A 17,563-nucleotide genomic window follows, 5' to 3' on the forward strand; every position below is an offset into this window, starting at 1 on the left:
CCACGCATCCCCTTACAAGATGCATTCCGTGCAGAGTGCAGCCCCACACATCTCCATGCAGGGTGCATCCCGTGCAGGGTGCATCCCCCTTACAGGGTGCAACCCCTTGCGGGGCGCATCCCCTTACAAGGTGCATCCTGTGCAGGGTGCAGCCTCACGCATCCCCTTACAGGGCGCATCCCCGTGCGTCCCCTTACAGGATCCCTCTCCTTGCAGGGTGCAGCCCCACGCAGGGGGAATTCCCGTGCATCCCCGTGCAGGGCGCAGCCCCTTACAGGACGCGTCCCCGGGCAGGGCGCCCCCCGCGCCCCCCGCGCCCCGCGGAGCCCCGCCCCCTGCCTGCGCAGCGCCCGGCGCGGTGCCTGCCGGGAGCTGTAGGCGCGGCGGGGAGGACTCGCTCTCCCGGCGTGCCCCGCGCCGCCGCGGGTCGGGGTCGGGGTCGGGGTCGGGGTACGGGTGCGCGTGCGGGCCGCTCCCCGCCGCCGCGCCGCTCCGCGCCCCCGGCCGGCCCCGCCGCCGCCATGGGCTCCCTGCTCAGCCGGCGCATCGCGGGCGTGGAGGACATCGACATCCAGGCCAACTCGGCCTACCGCTACCCGCCCAAGTCCGGTGAGCGTCGCGGCCGCGGGGACGGGGGCCTCCGAGGCGCCTGGGGGCGGCCCGGGCCCCTCGGAGCCCCCCCGGTACCCGCGGCCCCCGGGGGCTGTGGCGCCGTGGGGGGCGGCGGGGGACGCGGGGCGCCGACCCCTCCGCACCGCCTCAGCTCCGGCCAGGGGCCGCGGCCGGCGCCCGGCAGCCGCTCGCAGCCGTGGGCTTCCCGAGGGAGGAGTTCAGCGGGGCTGGGGTGGCAGCAGCAGGTTGGGGTGGCAGCACCTACACTGGGGTGCCAGCTGTGAGGTTGGGGTGCCAGCAGTGACACTGGGGTGCCAGCAGCAGGTTGGGGTGCCAGCAGTGACGTTGGGGTGCCAGCTGTGACGTTGGGGTGCCAGCAGTGACGTTGGGGTGGCAGCTGTGACACTGGGGTGCCAGCAGCAGGTTGGGGTGCCAGCAGTGACTTTGGGGTGCCAGCTGTGACACTGGGGTGCCAGCACCTACACTGGGGTGCCAGCAGTGACGTTGGGGTGCCAGCACTGACGTTGGGGTGCCAGCTGTGACTTTGGGGTGCCAAAAGCAGGTTGGGGTGCCAGCTGTGAGGTTCGGGTGCCAGCAGCGACATTGGGGTGCCAGCTGTGAGGTTGGGGTGGCAGCTGTGACTTTGGGGTGCCAGCTGTGAGGTTGGGGTGGCAGCTGTGACGTTGGGGTGCCAGCAGCAGGTTGGGGTGCCAGCAGTGACGTTGGGGTGCCAGCAGGAGGTTGGGGTGCCAGCTGTGAGGTTGGGGTGCCAGCAGGAGGTTGGGGTGCCAGCAGTGACTTTGGGGTGCCAGCTGTGACACTGGGGTGCCAGCACTGACGTTGGGGTGCCAGCAGCAGCGCTCCGGGGAGGTGAGGGTGAGCCCGTGACTCACCTCGTCTCTGGCCCGGCTTGGCTTGTTTAAAGGGCTTTCCTTATCCTTCCCACGAAGGAAGCTCAGGTGCTCTTTTCTCCTGCGACGGCCGCTCGCCCACCAGTGCCTGCGCTTCTGTTCTGCGGCAGGCTCTCCAGGCAGGCTCAGAGAGCCGCAGAGCGCCAGCCCGAGCTCCCTCCCTCCCTCCCTCCCTCTCGGGCAGGTGCGGCGTAGCCTCGCTCGGAGGCTCGCGTGCTGCCTGCGCTTTATGGCTGTGAAATCGCCGGGGCCGTGCGATGGAGGGAGCCGGGTTCCCCCTTTCTGTTGGGAGGAGGTGGAAGATCTTCTCGAGCAGAGTCCCGACGTCCTCGTGCCTTGCCTTGTCGCAGGTTTGCACGCTGGGAAAGGCCCCGGAGCTGTCTGCTGGGCTCTGTTGTGTCGTGGGCCCTGCTAGGGAGTTCCTTACGCGTAGAGCTTGCACCTGACTTCTGTTGACACTTGGAAAGGATTTTAGATACAGACTGGATTAATTATTGCTACCACATACGATGAACATTAAACTGCTTCTTTGACATCCTCATCCTGTTGTTTCTTTACTGTTGTAATTACCCGGGCGAGGATTTAACGGCGTGTTGCGTTTTAGCAGTGCGTCTCTAGGTGCTAACCAGGGCAGTCGGGTCCGCTCTGCGTGTTCACATGCACCCAGGAGGGGTCTGTTGTCCTCCGCGCTGTCAAAAAGCGTTCCATGCGCGGCACCTCCCTTGTAAAACCAAACAGCTATTGCTTTAGTTGATTGAAAAAAAATATATATTTCCTTTAAAGGCAATCAGGTGCTTGTTAGTCGTGGCCGAGCTTTCTATTGCACTTGCTTGTGCACGTCCTAAAAGCCTGCTGGCTTTAGGCCGGACCTTTCTCTTTGCTTTCTTCAGGTTTGTCTGACAAGGGTTCTGTTGACTTCAGGAAGGGAGAAGGGCTGTTGGAGCTCGAGGTCGCTCCCTGCAGAAGAACAGGTCCTGAACGCTGCTAGGCTGGAGGGTGAAAGAAGGTCCCTGGCAGAACGGGGAGGGTTGCGCCGGTGGCAGCTCCTTCCCTTGTGTTACTCTGGAGTGTGCCGAGAAGGGCACTGCCCCTCCGGTCCTGCGGTCCTCAGGGGGTTTGACTTGGGCCTGGAAGATCGGCCGTGACTGGCACGGGACGGGGCAGCCTGGCGTGAGCGGTGTGCTTAGATTTATTTCATGAAGCTCGCCGGAAACCGCACAACAGGTTCTTGGGTGACGGATTGCTAACGTGACCGTGTCGCTGCGAGCCCTGTGCTGCTGCCGCCTGCCGTACTGGAAGGAGCCCGTGTCTCCGTCAGCGGGGTGACGCATTTCGGTGTGTGCCGAGGTGTTCGCCTGACGGCCCGGCGCTCCCCGGGCTGCTCAGACCTTACCCGTGAGGATGCAGAGAAGGCAGGGAGCGCTGCCCGAGCTTACTCGTCTGCTGGCGGCGTGTGCGGCGCCGAGGCCTCTGTGCCGCCTCCCGCGTCCTTTCCCTCTGAATCCAAACTGCTCTGGGCCGTCAGCGGGCGCCCGGGCGAGCTGCTGCGGCTCTGCTCGGCTGCCGTCCGCGGTCGGGATTGCTTTGGAGGACGCCGGTTCGCATTCTGGAGCCGTAAAGCCCCGTTGCGCAGGTGGAAAAGAACCCAAGCACAAAGTGTAGGTATCCCGGCCGTAATTTAAGCAGTCCGAGAAGGAAGGCACTGCTTTGGCAGGCTGCACCCAGCGATGGCACCTTGTTGAGTCACAGCCGGTCGCAAACGCGGTGGCGGACGGTCGCTGCTCTGTTGACTCTTGGTGCGGTCACGACTGGGCCGGTCGTGCTCTGGGGCTGTGGAATCTGCCTCGGTCCTTAGGAGCCAAAGTCACTCGGGAGGCGCCGGCAGGTCGTCCGGCAGCCGTGCCGCAACCGGTACGCGGTGCGGTAGTTGGGAATCCGCCTCAGAAAATGCCCCGCCTGTTCCTCCGAGGTTCTGGGCGCGGATCGTCTGCACTGCCCCTCCTGCAGCACGGGGAGACGGGGCCACTGAGACGCCGCGAGGCGATACCCCTTCCCTTCTTTAATCACGGGCGCCTTTTAACCTTCCTGGCTCGCGTTATGGAGACGGTGAGCATTGCAGATGCCTGCCCGGTCGGACGGGAGTTGGAGAAGGGCCCATTTGCAGAGAAGAATTCCTGCCTCCGTGAAGCGGGCTAAAAAAGGGTAATCACAAGGAACAGTTCCCAGTCCTCGCTCTGCTTCTGCGCTTGAAGCAGTAAAACGACCCGTGGTGTTGCGTGCAGCCTCGGTGCACGGTGCCCCCAGCGCTTTAGCAACCAGCGAGCGGTGCACCAGCGTTTCCTGCAGCTCCTTCGTCAGCTCGGCTCTCGTTCCAGCAAGCTCATCTGCAGCGCGGAGCGGGTGCACGTGCCCTGGAGCTGGCTTCCCTCCTCTGGAGTAGCCTCTCGCAAGAAAACTGCAGAGCGTGGCCTTTGGGAGCAAAAAGGAGCCGGGTTGGAGCTCTCTGAAACCCAGCTGGTTCGTTGTCTGGGCGCTGCGCTTTGACGAGAGAAAGAGCCGTCGTAAATAAGAGCACCCGGGCTGTACCCGGTCCTCCGCCTTGCTCCCAGCTCACGAGCCGCGCGTGCTGTGACAAGGTGGGACAGAAATACCTTCCTCTCGTTCCTCGCCCGCTCTGCAGGACGCAGCACCGCGGCTGCCGCCCTTCCTCCCGCGGCCCTTCTGCCCGGACTTGATCCCACCCCGCTGGCTGCCCCCTCCTTCCTCGCGGCGCCTTCTCCCCAGCTCCTCGCGGGCACCCGACTGGAGGGCGTACGGCCCAAAAGCGGTGACTTCTGTGGCTTTTTTTATTTTATTTTTTTCCCCCTGGATTGCATTCAACCCAGCTCGGTGCCACGCTCCGGGGAGGTTGCCGTGCGGTGGCTGTCGGTGGCCCCGCGGGGCCGTGCCGGGAGGGCGAGGGGGTTCTTCCAGGCACCGCTTTGGACTGCGCCCAGCGCCTGCCTCGTGTGCGGTGCAGGTGTGCCTGGCTGGGAGCTCGGAAAGGAGCCCACCTCTTTCGCTTCCCCAATGACCCTAATAATGGTAGGGAGCCTAAGCTGTCATCGACTTGCTCTCTTTTCTTGACCGTGCCGCCATGCAGCCCTCGTGTCGATGGGGCTACAGATTTACCGTAGGCGGAAGCAGGGGTTTTGCTCTGGCTGCCATTCCCACGGCACGGAGGCCGCAGGGGTGCAGCAGCACCGGAGTGGGACTCGGGGTGAGAGGCTGGCTCCTTTACGAGAGTAAAAGCGCGCCTGCACGCTGGACTCGGTGGTAAGCAGCGTGTTCGGTGTGGTGCCTTGGAGGAGCCTTGGTTCCAGTTTTGTTTGCATGAGACAAATTATTGAGCCAGACGTGGCCGTTCTGGATGTTCCAGTAGTTTTTTTTAATTTTTTTTCCCTTTTCCCCAGACACCGTCAAGTTTTCCCCTGCAGCAGCATCTCTTGCATCTACCACTTGTACTTTACCTGCCTTAGCAGTGTCCCCCGTTCTTGTTCTTTTACCTAACGTTCTCCTGTGTTTTGTGCCAATCTACTCTGGGGAAGTAAAGTTGAGGGCAGAGTTTAAGTTAAAGGAAGGGCACGGTTTTTTCTTTGCTCTGTCTTTCGTTTCTCCTTCCAGCTGGTGGGATCCTTTCCTCGTATGCACGTCACTGTTTTTTCCTGGTGGATTTCTGGTTTTAGTGGTTCTGTGCAGGGTTAATCCAAAGATATTTTTTTTTCCTTTTTTTTTTTTCCTTTTTTTTCCTTTTTTTTTTTTTCTCCTGCCAAAGAGAGCGGTGCTGAGCTTCCCCCTTGGGTCTGTAGTTACGGAGCTCTGTGTAAAGCTGGTTTTGCATAAGGCAGGCCAGGGGTGTCGTACAGACTGGGGGACGCGTGGGAACGGGGTTCTAGAGGCAGCGTGGTCTGGATAAAAGCCTGAAGCGGTGTTTGCAGTGGAGTTGGAAGCAGAACCCCGAGACGCAGCTGCAGCAGGATTTTAATGCGTTCTTACAGACGTTACGAATTCTGTCAGTCGTGTGCCAGGTGTGTGGAAGCAAGGCGTCCTGGTGGCCAGATTTGCATGGAAGAAAGAAGAAACCTCATTTTTTCCTTCCCGAAGTTTTCTTGAGGTTTCTCTGTCCTTGCAGTCCTTGGTGTGATACTTACACAAGTGCTTTCCCAAAGCGTTTCGTCTCCAGCTTGGGCAAAGTCTCAGCTGCTGGTGACAGTAGGTGAGAGCGAAGGCCGCGGTGCCTGGGGGCGGTGGCAGCGCGCTGGCTCTGGCCGCCGGCATTTCGGATGGAAAGACCAAGCGAGGGACAAGAATTCACGTTCTGCTCGCGATGCCGTGCGTGCGTTAATGTCAGCGTCCTCCCTCACGCCTTGACCATGCTGGTTACGCATCGCGGCGTTGGTCCGGCCCCAGGAGAGAGCCTGGCTCCCTTTTCACCCGAAGGTGCTGGAAAGACTGCTTGGGATGGTGTCTCAAAGCAGCCGTCTTCCCGAAGGCGCTGGGTCTGCGGCCGTGAGCAGCCCTCCGTCCTCCGGCTGCGGGACGCGGAACTGCCCCGTGGAAAAGCCCTGCCCTGAGTTTGTGGTGTGGAGAGTGCAGCGAATGCCGTGACACGATGGTACGGCGTCCCTGGAGCCTGGGGACAGCCGTGTGCCAACACAAACGCGGAAGGTATGGGAAAAACCCCACAAAGTCTCGTTCGCCGAGCACCAAATGTGTCCACGCGTGAGGAGTGAGCTGTCTGACTCCGATCCCTGATTGTCAGCTGCTGCGATTCTGAGACATCCTGCACGAGCGTTGTCTTCACGGTTAATCAGATGAGATGCTCCAAAACACAATCCTACTTGACCCACGTAAAATGTGAAATTAATTCCTAACCCCCAGCATTCGTCACGCTTTTCTGAACCGTAGTCTAAGCATAAACCACCGCGGTGTATCTTGGGTCGAGCCAGCTGTGCTAGGAGACTGCCTGCAGGTTGGATTATTTTTAATTTGTTGTTTCTGGGAGGGTTGGGAAAAGGTTGTCTGTCACTTGGAGCGCCTACGTTTCCTTACATGGATTCTAGGTAGATTCTGGACCTATGCTGAGGTCGGTTGCTGTATCTGGAAAGAGCGATGTGCTTTTATAATGCAGACATCTGGCTGCTCGTCAGCTGAGCTCAGCAGCAGGGAGCACTCATCGTGAAAGCACTGCCATCTGTGCAGAGTAAGAAAAGACTTTCTCGAAGCATAAAGGAAAAAAGCCTTAATGGAAAAAACAGAACCATTCATGAAAGCCCTTCCATTTCGGAGTAAATTATGCTTGCTCCTAGCTAAAGGGATTGCAAATCCTTCTGTAATGCCTCCGTAACCATTCAGATGATCAGCTGCTGCTTCTGTGACTCGTTTTAAAACAAATTTTATGCTGTCTGTGCATTGCACCTAGGGAAGTGAGTGCATGTTTGGCTCAATCCTTAAGGCTCCCCCCCAAAAAACCAGCCAACCAACCAAACAAACAAAAAAACCCTTCGGGGAAAATGGCTTGGATGGAACCTCTTCATGCTCTGCTGATACTGACCCCTCTGAAAATGTAACTCCAGAAAGTTGACACTTAAGTGTTTTCCCAAAGTCTTTCTGGAAGAAAGCTGTATCTGGAAGATGTGCTCCCGTATATCCGAATGGCTTTGGTGTGACTTTGCAGGTAATTCTGTGCTCCAGAGTTAATTTGCAAAGCTAATTAGTTAATTCTGTGCTCCAGAATCCCAGTGGCCTTTGCACGCTCGTCTCCTGAAATTTGTACCGTAGTGCTTAAAGGTAAACGGCACGAACCTGTGGTGAAGCTTTCAGAGCTGAGGTTTGGTTTCGTCAGTCCCAGGGCTTCTCTCTTCCAGACGTCCGTGTTCTGCATTCAGAGCTACCTGTGTTTAGTCAAATTCAGCAGCTAGGCACGTTGCCTCTAGCAGGCACAGGAGAGGGTTTGTGCGGCTCTAGCCCTGGGAGATGCCCAGCAGGAGCTCCTCTGGCTGTGCAGGAGAGAGCCGGAGGGAGCCCCTTCCTTCCCTGAGCAGGCTGCTGCTCCTTGGGGGGCTGGGAAAACGGGGAAGGATTCACCAGGACTGAGAAGTTTTGGGAAGAGCTGTCTGTGTTCTGGAGACAAGTTGAGCAGAATGCTCTCTGTGTAATCATTTATTCTAGGGTGATTTTTTTCTGCTTCTGCTGTTGGCAGTGGCCTTGAGTAGTACAGGGAAGGGGAGATCTAGCAAGTGTTCTCGTGTCGTGTGCTCTGTTATACTTGTGCATTGAAAATGGCACAGAGCAGCTGTTCTCCAGGAAGCATTCATTTAGATTTTTTCATAGAATATCCCGAGTTGGAAGGGGCCCATGCGGATCATAAAGTCCAAGTCCTTCTGTTCCCTGGTGTTTATTATTATTTTATTTTTTTCTAGGAAACTACTTTGCAAGTCACTTCTTTATGGGAGGCGAGAAGTTTGACACCCCTCACCCCGAGGGCTACCTTTTTGGCGAGAACATGGATCTAAACTTCCTTGGGAACAGACCCGTTCAGGCAAGTTCCTATATTCTGTCTATGTTACACTTTTCTGCTCAGAAGTCTCTTCTTCAGATTTCCCAGTTGGAACATGGAGGTATTTTGGGGCTCGCAGATATCTTACGAGACTGGAGAAAGCTGCCTGCTCCAGCGCCTGGCTTGTTCTTTTGTGGGAGCAGGCAATAGCACTGTCGTGAGGGACAGGTAGAGATTTTATGCAAGGGTCATGCTTTAGGTTTCTCTTGCATCTCAGAACTGCTTAAAAACAACCAAAAGGTGACGGAGTAGGAGCCATTTGGAGGTTTTCTGAGTGCCGGAGAGGAAAGGGAAAAGAGCTGCTTGCTTTGCCAGCTGTTTTCCTAGATGTTTCTGCAGCTTCAAAACGTGAAAAAGAAAAAAATGATGTAATGGCTCTCATCTTCACAAAAGCTGTGAATATGAGTTAATTCGTGCTCGTAGAGCTCAGAGGGAGTTTAGTATCATCCTGCTTTACAGCTGGGGGAAACTGAGGCAGGATGACTTGATGGTTTGAATTTGCACCGGGGAGGAGCACGTTCTCCTTTCTGAGTTATCCGAGGGCTGTGCCCTCGGTCTTCTCCTCTTCTCAAGACCGTGGTTGTTTCAGAGGGCTCCGCAGGGGAGGACAAGTGAGAATGCAGAGAGCCCCTGTTTAAGCAGGAAGTGCAGATGAGCAGCAGAATTAGGAAGGAGGGACTTTACATGGAAATTCTTCTGGGCGTAACAGTGCTATGCAGGCTTGGGGATGCTCGCCAAATATCCTGTGCTGTCTGCGTGCAGGACCCGTGCAGGACAGCGATTAAAAGCTGACCACTTTTCCTTTGCTCTGTGACTTCCAGTGAAGGCAGAAGACACAACTGTTAATTAAATATCCCGTGTGCCTGTGGCTGTAGGGACTAACCTTGGCGTCTCAGAGTTAAATTATCTGCATGTCTCAGCCTGGGTTTCCTTGCAGACATCCTCGCACTGAATTTCGTCATTTCTTCAGAGGGGAGTGGGTGAGAATACTATTAACACAGTGGGACGTTTGCCAAATAGGCTTAAGAGAGGGAGGCTGTCGTGGTATATAGTTTGCCTGTGGAAAGTTAATGCCCTTTGGCAGCTCTGATTAATCTTCAAGAGAAAACACTCGAACATGCAGCAGCAAAACTACTTTGTGGAACTGGGCCAATTTCTCTTTTTTGAATAACTGAGGTCTTGACTGCTCTGCTTACAGCAGTGCCACTGACCACAGTGTTGAGCAGTCAGGTCACAAAGAAAGTGAAAGGCAACCCTGTCAATTCTCTGCTGCTTGTGGCTGTGCCACAGGATCTTCTGTGGCATTCTCGTGTTGGTCAGGAACCAGCACGTTTCCTTTCAGGCTCTGTTTCTCGTCCCACCGATACGTTTTTGAGACCTGAGCGGACAGTGCTGAAGGGATGTGTCCTGGAGCTGCCCCAAAGCTCAGCAGGAGCAGCATTTGTCTGCCTCTTCAGCAGATTCCTCATTTCTAAGGAGACAGGTGTATCGGTGGTCCCCGATGCTTCTCCTCCACATCAGCCACACAGTTCTGCACTGCTGCGGGGCCCTGGGAGCTCTGTGGTCGAGGGACCACAACCCTCGTGCGGCTGCTGGTTGCGTCCAGAGTAACCTCCAGCCTGAAAGCCCGTCCCAGAGCTCTGTCTTTGTGTCGTGCTGTTGCTCTGAGGTGGAGTGTGCCTGCATTTCCAGTCTGAGCACCTGCCAGACCTGGCAGCTGGGTGAGCGCGCGTTTCTGCCTCAGAGCGCCCCGAGCAGGCGGGAGGTGCGGCTGTGAGGGTGGTGGTCCCCCGCAGCACGCAGCTCTCCTCGCGCTCCTCCGTGGGGGTTCGGTGACCAGCGTGGAGAATTCCAGTCCGAAGCCATGTCCTCCTGTATTTAAAGGACAATCTGTGAGAGAAGGTCTCTTGACTGTGAAAGAGACTGAGACCCCCCTATTCCTGTCTCTCTTTTTTTTTTCTTTTTTCCCCCCTGGAACATTTGCCTCATTGTTTCAGAATAAAAGAGTTCTCCCTGGTAATCCAGAGCTTCTGCATGCTGATTAGCAGCCACATCGCTGTTTGCATGCTGTAACACACGTGAAAGCCGCATTTCTTCTGCTCGAGCTGGAGGTCATTTCTTTAGTGGAAATAAAAGCTAAATAAAAGCTTGTGAGAGCGAGGCTTTCTAGACTGCAAACTCAGAGTGCAGAAAAAGAGCTTGTGAAAGCGCCCCTACGTACTCCTGGTTTGAACTACTGCTGGGCCAGGGCACAATTTTCACTCTGAAACAGGCTTTATTTATCCATAAATATAATTCTCTATTACAGTTCCTTGTGGCTGCTGCTGTACTGAGCACACTTAAAGGTGTTTCTTGATTGGGGTAAATTATTTGTCAGGTAGCATGCTGCTGCCTTCAATTGTACAATAATAAGACAATTATTTGCATTTTTATTTCAGTTTCCCTATGTAACTCCAGCTCCACATGAGCCTGTGAAGACACTGAGAAGTTTGGTGAATATCCGCAAAGACTCTCTCCGTCTTGTGAGGTACTGTTCTTGCCTGAACTCTTTGTTTCATTCAACCCAGCGATTGGTATCTGGGGCTAAACTGCATTTGATAAGGTTTTGAACAAATACCTGAATCCCAAATCTTTGTTTCATGAGAGCTTTCATATAGTTCATGTGCTCCTTATCCCTGGACTTCAGTAATCTGTATTTCTAGCGAGAGCCAGTGTCTGGTCTCTGTCTACAGGAGAAACTAGAGTGGTAAACAAAACCTTGGTTTTTGCCTGGAATCATTAGCACAAATGGAAGATATTAGTCAGGTCAAGAAACCTTGCAGACAGATTCCCTTCTGCATTGTTGTGCAAGCCAGAAAGTAGTTGTTTCTGGTGCAAGTCACTGGCTGGGAAGACTGATTGGTCTTGAGTGAAACTTCCTCAGGTTTCTTCTGCTGCCAAGCTAAAGTTTGGTCCTAGTGTTATGTACTTGTTTAAATGGCTTGTGTCCCATTAGCAGGGGAAGGAGGTCTGGGTAATCTTGGAGATCTGTTACCTTTCACTGCTTAACACTGAGATGTAAAGCAGCGCTAGCAAAAATGTGAGCTCTGGGTTAAGTGCAATGGTTAACACAGCCCTTGGGCTGCCCGCTTCCAAACATATGGCTGCGGAACAGGGGCCCAGCACACAGTGCTTTGTTTTGGTCAGAGCGGCCGGGCAGGTGGCCAGCCAAAGCATTTCTCAAAGGTCCTCGAGTCGCTCTGAATTCTGTGTTACGGGCGCGGGGCTGGAGTACTGGCAGGGGGCCAGCTTCAGCTCTCAGCCAAGGTGATTCTGAGAGCATGGCATAACAAGAGTAATTCGAGTCGTAACAACGCAAAACATGAGTTTGTTTTTATCTTTTTTTTTTTTTTTTTAAATACCAGTGGTTTCAAAACTGATTGAACAGGAAAAGAAGGGAGAGTGTCTGAAGAAGTAACCACTGATGAACTGCTCCGAATGCTGTCCAGCTTTTTCAGCTAAAGGGTGGGAAGTACTTCTCTAGACAAAAGTCTCCCTTTCCTCCCAGGACTTGCTGTGGAAAGGGCGTTTCGTTCTCCTTTCAAACGTCCGCATACACAGCACAACATCTGTTGGAAGCCGAGGGGAAAGTGGCTTTTTTTTCAAAGGGAGAGGGCTTGCTGTGAATGGAGGAGTTGGGCGGGTGTAGTACATGCAGTTCTGTCGCTTTGCTTTCTGTGATTTCACGTCCTGTCCTCCCAAGCAGAGCTGCAGCTCCTGGGCTGTTCGGAATGTAATGTCCAGGTACCTTGAGAGTGTCTTTGCACTGACAGGGTTTGCATCCCTGTAATTCCCAGTACTGTCGATTCTTTCTCAGCCTCGTGGGCTCTCACAGGCTCTTGTGCTGCTGTGTTAGTGCTGACGACAGCACCACCACCATTATTCTATTTCATTTTATAACAATGTAGACCCAGAATGGGATTTTAATTGCCAGTCCGCAAGGGCACATTCTGTCTTGTGCTTTTCCAGTAATGTGGACTGGAGACTTTTCCTTTCTCCCTCCGTACATGTAAAGACACTTTGTGCTCTCTCCATCTTGATTTATAGGCAAGCAGTGGTTAAACCTTGGAGATTCTTTCCAGAAGCAGTTAAATTTTCACCTCCTTCACCAAATAAAGTAATGTTGAGCTGAGGGTTTAGGTACCAGGTAGATTTTGATGGTTTATCAAGCCATTTGGTCCTTGCAAGCCATTAGGTTCTGCTTGTGTTTAACTGAAAATCCGTTGATCACGTCTGAACAGGGTGTTGATCCTTAATTTGGAGTACAGAGCTTTGTGGAGGAACATGAGGAAATTTTCACCCTGGCTTTCTGCCCTGCTCTGACCAGACAAAATTCTGAGCCTTGCCAAATCCTGAATATTTAAAACAGCTTTGGAGAGAAGCAAAAATCCTGTGGATATTGGTGTTGAAGTTCTGAGTCTTTGATGCCTCGTGTGAGTGCTTAACTTCCAGCAGGATGAGGCTCTGGGAGCCTCAGAGGAGGGTAGCACAAGTTTTGCTGTTAACCACTGGCAGTAAAAGATAGTCTCGTGTCTGTCTTGTGCCCCTCTTGGTCCTGGCTTGAAGGCTGTCGTTCAGAGCCGAAGTACCTGATGGGCTGGTCCAGGCTCACCAAAGTGGAGGCACTTCCAGTTGCAGGAGGAAGGCCAGCTCACGAGGCAGTGTGTTTCCCGGAGCAGTTGCATCCCGACTTGCGCTCTTCTTCAGTGTGGTCTTTGGACTTGGAGTAGGTCATCATGGCACAACAATGTGAATGCTCGCAGAGACGTCAGCCAGTTCATTTGGTGATTGCCCTGATACTGATGTAATCCATTTATGCACATATCTCATGCTAAGTCGCACAGTACTTAACATTTATACTGCGTGTCTACCAAGTTGTTGGTCAAACTTTTTAATCTTGAAGTCCTTGTTAGGTGGCTGACATTCTCCTTGACCACCAGCACCAGGCACGAATGATGGGAAGATGTGTATGCAACCTTACCGTGGCTGTCGCTGTTCAGACGTGTGCTTTGCCCCTTGCTCCGGTGATGCTGCTCCAGGCAGACAGGGCTCTGGCTCTACTGCTTTGCAGCAGATGCAGCCTACAGCAGACTTCTCACCAGGTACTCGGTTACAGTCAGCACTCAGGGGTTATCCAGGGCACCAGATCTGTTCTAGTCTAGGTTTCACCCATTTTCTCCTTGAAAGTGTGGGAGAATGTTCTGAATGCTGGCAAGAAGGTGCAGAGGTGAAGCTGGGAGCAGGAGAGTGGTCTGAGGATCTGTATGCTCTTTATGATTTCCCTGAGAAGACAAAACAGCCAATGGTTTTACTATTGACATGTTGCTTTTGTGGGACCTGCCCTCCCCCAGGTCTCCTGCTTTGTTATTTGAGGCTGTCCTGGGTATTTAGACCTGTTATTCATCTGTAACTTATGCCTTCCTACCGATGTGTGCGATGAGAAAAGGTCTATGAGCTAACTGTCATCAGTGGCTGCCTGCAACAGTTGCTGGTTCTCCCCTACCCTACTTCTGGAGATCTGCTCCTCTTGCCCTTTGCTGCCTGCCTTGGATCAGAGGAGGGCAGTGGAGAAAGAGGTAATTTGCAGCTTGTGCTGCTGCTTTCTCTGGACACGCGCAACACTCGTGGGTGGTTTGTTGCCTTCTGTCTTCTTGGGTTGATCCAGCTCAAAATGTTGAAGCTGCACTCTGTGTTTCCTATGAAAACCTGCACTGCTGGCTAGAGTGTTTCTTGTGTACATCCTTGAAGTGCCATGATTTTATTCTCTGAATGCTGCTTGCTTCCGTGAGAATAACCTTATTCTATAACTGGCTGTTTTATCTTGGCTGCTGCAGATGTTTAGACTACCAGTTCTTGGGTTTTGTCTTTTTTTTATACTAGCATGTTGGCTATATTCCAGCTTGATTTACCATTCTGACCTAGGTGAATGTCTGGCAAAAGTCTTGTTTTGAGCTCTCCAGCCCCTTCAGACAGGAATGCAAGTGTATGCCCTAGTGATACTGATTCATTGAGGTCACGTTGTTACAAGTGTTTACGTAAGGCATTTGATTATATGGCTCTTAAACTTTATTTTGCACCTTCTGTATTAATTTGCTGGAGCTGAACATTTCATTCTTGTTCAGCACATTAAGTAAAATTCATGCTGGAACCCTCTTAATTAGGCAGCGGTTATTACATCTCAGTGAACTTGGTAAATACGGATTCCCTTGACAATTTTTGAATTGAATTATGGAGGTATGCCTAGCCCATTTCTGGCTATTTTCATCAGTGCAGCATGTTTGTGGAGGCTCTTTAATGAAGGGAGAGGCTGACTGATACTGTGAAGTCAGGGATGGTGCCAAGCTTCTTCTGAGTAGTTCAGCTGCCTGGCTTTGACCCAGGCATCCTGGCAGTGAAGCTGCCACCGATGGACAGTGGGACTGGGCAACAAAGCAGTATTGTTGTACGCTCCTCAAAGCCAACCTGCTGCGTTCACCATTCCTGCACAGCACACGAACTAACTGTGGTACCTGAAGTTGTAGGGTTACGGTGGGATTTGAACTTACATTTAAGAATCTGCTTCTGCTCTGCCAGTGAATCACATCCTCCCCCTGTCACGCAGTGCTCAGGGGCGGGGAGCTCTCCACGTGGTACGTTGCGTTTGCTGCTTGTTCCAGGACCTGTTGGTCTCCCTGGCCGTTGGCATGCCATAGCTCACTGCTCATCCGGTGCCGTACCTCGCTGCCCTGGAGCCTGTGTGCTTCATACCACCTGTTTTACTGGGGCAGGGAGAAGGAGTAATCTGTGGTGGTGATCAGCCGTCGCACAGTAGGATCCAGCTGTCCAGTAGCCCAAATCCAAGTTATGACTCCTCTTATGTTTATTGAAATACCGTGTAAACTAATTTTTGAATTTGGTTATCATGCATCTGTTTTGCAGCCGGATGTTTAATTTTTATTTATATAATAAACGTATGTAAGCTTCAGTCATGCATGTTTCTTCTCCTGACGGCTGATGTTCAGTAGGTCACCTTGGCTCTTTCCGTGGCTGTAAGACTGGGTAAGATCCCTCAACATCATCTCTGCGTAATTCACTTTGGACAAATAACTTAATACCTGTCATAATAACTTTGGACAAATCTCGGAAGAAGTCTCCTCAGAGGAAAGAATGGAAATCTCTTGGGCACTGTAGAAGCCCATGATGTCTTGCCTGCCCAGGACACCTAGATTGGAGTACTTTTGTCCTGATTTTCAGAGTGAACTTCGTCACTAATGAATGCCTTATGTTTTAATCCTCTGGCGTTGTCTTTCAGGTATAAAGATGATGTTGACAGTCCTACTGAGGAGAATGGGAAGCAGAAAGTCCTGTACAGCCTGGAGTTCACGTTCGATGCGGATGCCCGTGTTGCCATCACAATCTACTGCCAGGCTACGGAGGAGTTTGTCGGTGGCATGGCAGTGTAAGTCCTGGGCTTGTGGGCATGTGGAGGGGTACAGGAGCTCTTGGGTGATAAGCATGTCTAACATCTCTTGTTAATCACCATTGAGACAAGGCTGCCACAGGTGAAATCTCAGTTTTGTTTTATATATTCTGATAGCTTTGAATATTGCTTTCACTTCCTTCCCCCACATAGCCAATTTTCTCTCTTGTTCCCTTTTTGGTTCGTCTTTTGGGTGTGGGGAAACCATTCTGTGTGCAACAAAGGTGAGGAACTCATGGCTGTATGCTTTGTAAGCAAGATGATTTATGAAATTAAACAAACAAACAAACATCGTTTCCCCTCAAATGCTACCTGTTTTTTCCACATCACTCAGGTCACTGGATTTTTGTGTTCCCTGTGATGGGAGCATCTGGGCCACCAAAGAGAAGTTCTATCTGACATTTACATAGCAAGTCTGTGTGGAATTGAGGCCCACCTAAAGCCCCTTCTGGGGTGAATGACCACCTCAAAACAGGCTATTGAGAGATGGCTGTTAGGAGGATTTACTGCCCAGAAACCCTGTCTGTATGTTTCCTGCTAGGTACAGACTGTTTTGGGTAGCTGTAAAAAGAACGGTCCAAATGTGGTCAATGGAGTCTTCCCCATATATTTCATTCTAGTAATGCATATGTACAAATTTTCCAGCCTTTTTATCTAAATCACCACATTTAAACCATTCCAATCAACACTGTATCCAGTAAGACTACAAACTTTCCCCTCTGTATTAAGGGTTAAGGTGGCTGAAACTTACTCTTCCTTATGTGTGGTAGGTATCCTTGAGCTGCTGGTACATAATTGCAGGCTTCCAATAACCATAGGACAAAAGAATTCTTCTTGTTCTATGGGTAAAGGAAGATTCAGGCTGCAGAAGCTCTTGGCTTCTAGTAGAGGCTTTTGGCTGATCAGCAGCTCTGTGCACGCAGCGCTGACGGCTTCTGCAGTTGTGCTCTTGATTTGGGGGTAAGGTCAAGTTTTATTTAAGTGATTTTCAGAGGTTTCAGCAGGGAGATATGTATGAAAACCGTAAAATGGCTTGTATGCTTTATGCAGAGTATAAACAGCCCACTAATGATCAATGAGAGAGGTAGTTTTAGAAGTGAGACAAGCCCAATGCTCCCATCCAGATGTGTATTCCTCCGAACTGGAGGATATCCTGATCGAAGATTTTCGTTTAGGCCCCTCTCTTCCGTTGAAGCCTGTGGCTGCCTTTATTTTGGGGAAGGTAGTGAATTAGCTCTTTCTAAGTGCTTGAAAAATATCTCTCACCAAACTCAGAAAACCTTTTCTGTTTAGATCCAGGTTTTCCTGAGCAGAGCTGAATTGCAGCATCAGCATAATGCATGGGTACCTTAGAAATCCTGATAAAGTTTCCATGTTCTGTCTCTTAGGTCCTTAGGTTTCCTGTGAATTTAGTGCTAGTGAAGTGTTGGAATGGCAGCCTTGGAGATTGAAGTCCTCTTTTCCTAATACAGGTACAACGTGGACAGGCGACCAGTTTCCCTTGTGTTGCCCTGCAGAGCATTCCTTGTGCTTTGAAATAAGAAGGAAACCATCTATGGGCTAGTGGGGAGAGCTGAGGGCCTCTGTGGCCAGGGTGGATGTATTTATGTTGTCAAACTTCAGGCATGGCTGAAGTGATCTAAAACAAGCCTTGCTGATTTATTTCAATCTTGTTTTGCATACTCATTTGTTAGTTTATCCCAAATGAAAATTTGCTTGCCACTGATCAGTAACAATGAAACATTTGCATTTACAACTCAGTGTAAGCTTCAGATCAAACTTTGTACTATATTTTATGAAGACTGTAAGTCTAGAAAGAATATGCATATAGTTTTGAATTTATTCTTTCAGACTCTTGGTTTTACATTTTCTTGTGTTAGAATGCTATTCTAAAAGAAAAACGTGGTTTTTAGTTTTGTTTTTTAACCAAGCTGTGCTTGGGTG

At 51.9% G+C, this 17,563-nt stretch overlaps 1 protein-coding gene and 1 long non-coding RNA gene across 5 annotated transcripts in view; both read left to right on the forward strand.

Annotated features, from left to right (window-relative positions):
• Positions 1 to 440: 440 nt before the first annotated feature.
• Positions 441 to 17,563, forward strand: part of MGRN1 (mahogunin ring finger 1) — a 56,816-nt gene continuing 39,693 nt past the window's right edge. For 2 of the 4 annotated variants that reach the window (XM_040575323.1, XM_040575322.1), the window contains exons 1-4: positions 443 to 609; positions 7,985 to 8,103; positions 10,560 to 10,648; positions 15,452 to 15,598. In XM_040575323.1, the coding sequence (XP_040431257.1) occupies positions 522 to 609; positions 7,985 to 8,103; positions 10,560 to 10,648; positions 15,452 to 15,598 (443 nt within the window). In that variant the 5' untranslated portion in view covers positions 443 to 521. Of the gene's footprint in view, positions 610 to 7,984; positions 8,104 to 10,559; positions 10,649 to 15,451; positions 15,599 to 17,563 lie in introns of all 4 variants that reach the window. The other 2 variants (XM_040575324.1, XM_040575325.1) reach the window with 2 other exon arrangements.
• Positions 1,244 to 2,061, forward strand: LOC121078789. Its single transcript, XR_005824748.1, has 2 exons — positions 1,244 to 1,333; positions 1,392 to 2,061. It is a non-coding gene; the product is annotated as an uncharacterized LOC121078789 (long non-coding RNA).

This window comes from Cygnus olor, chromosome 15, assembly GCF_009769625.2.
Source record: "Cygnus olor isolate bCygOlo1 chromosome 15, bCygOlo1.pri.v2, whole genome shotgun sequence".
Lineage (NCBI taxonomy): Eukaryota > Metazoa > Chordata > Aves > Anseriformes > Anatidae > Cygnus > Cygnus olor.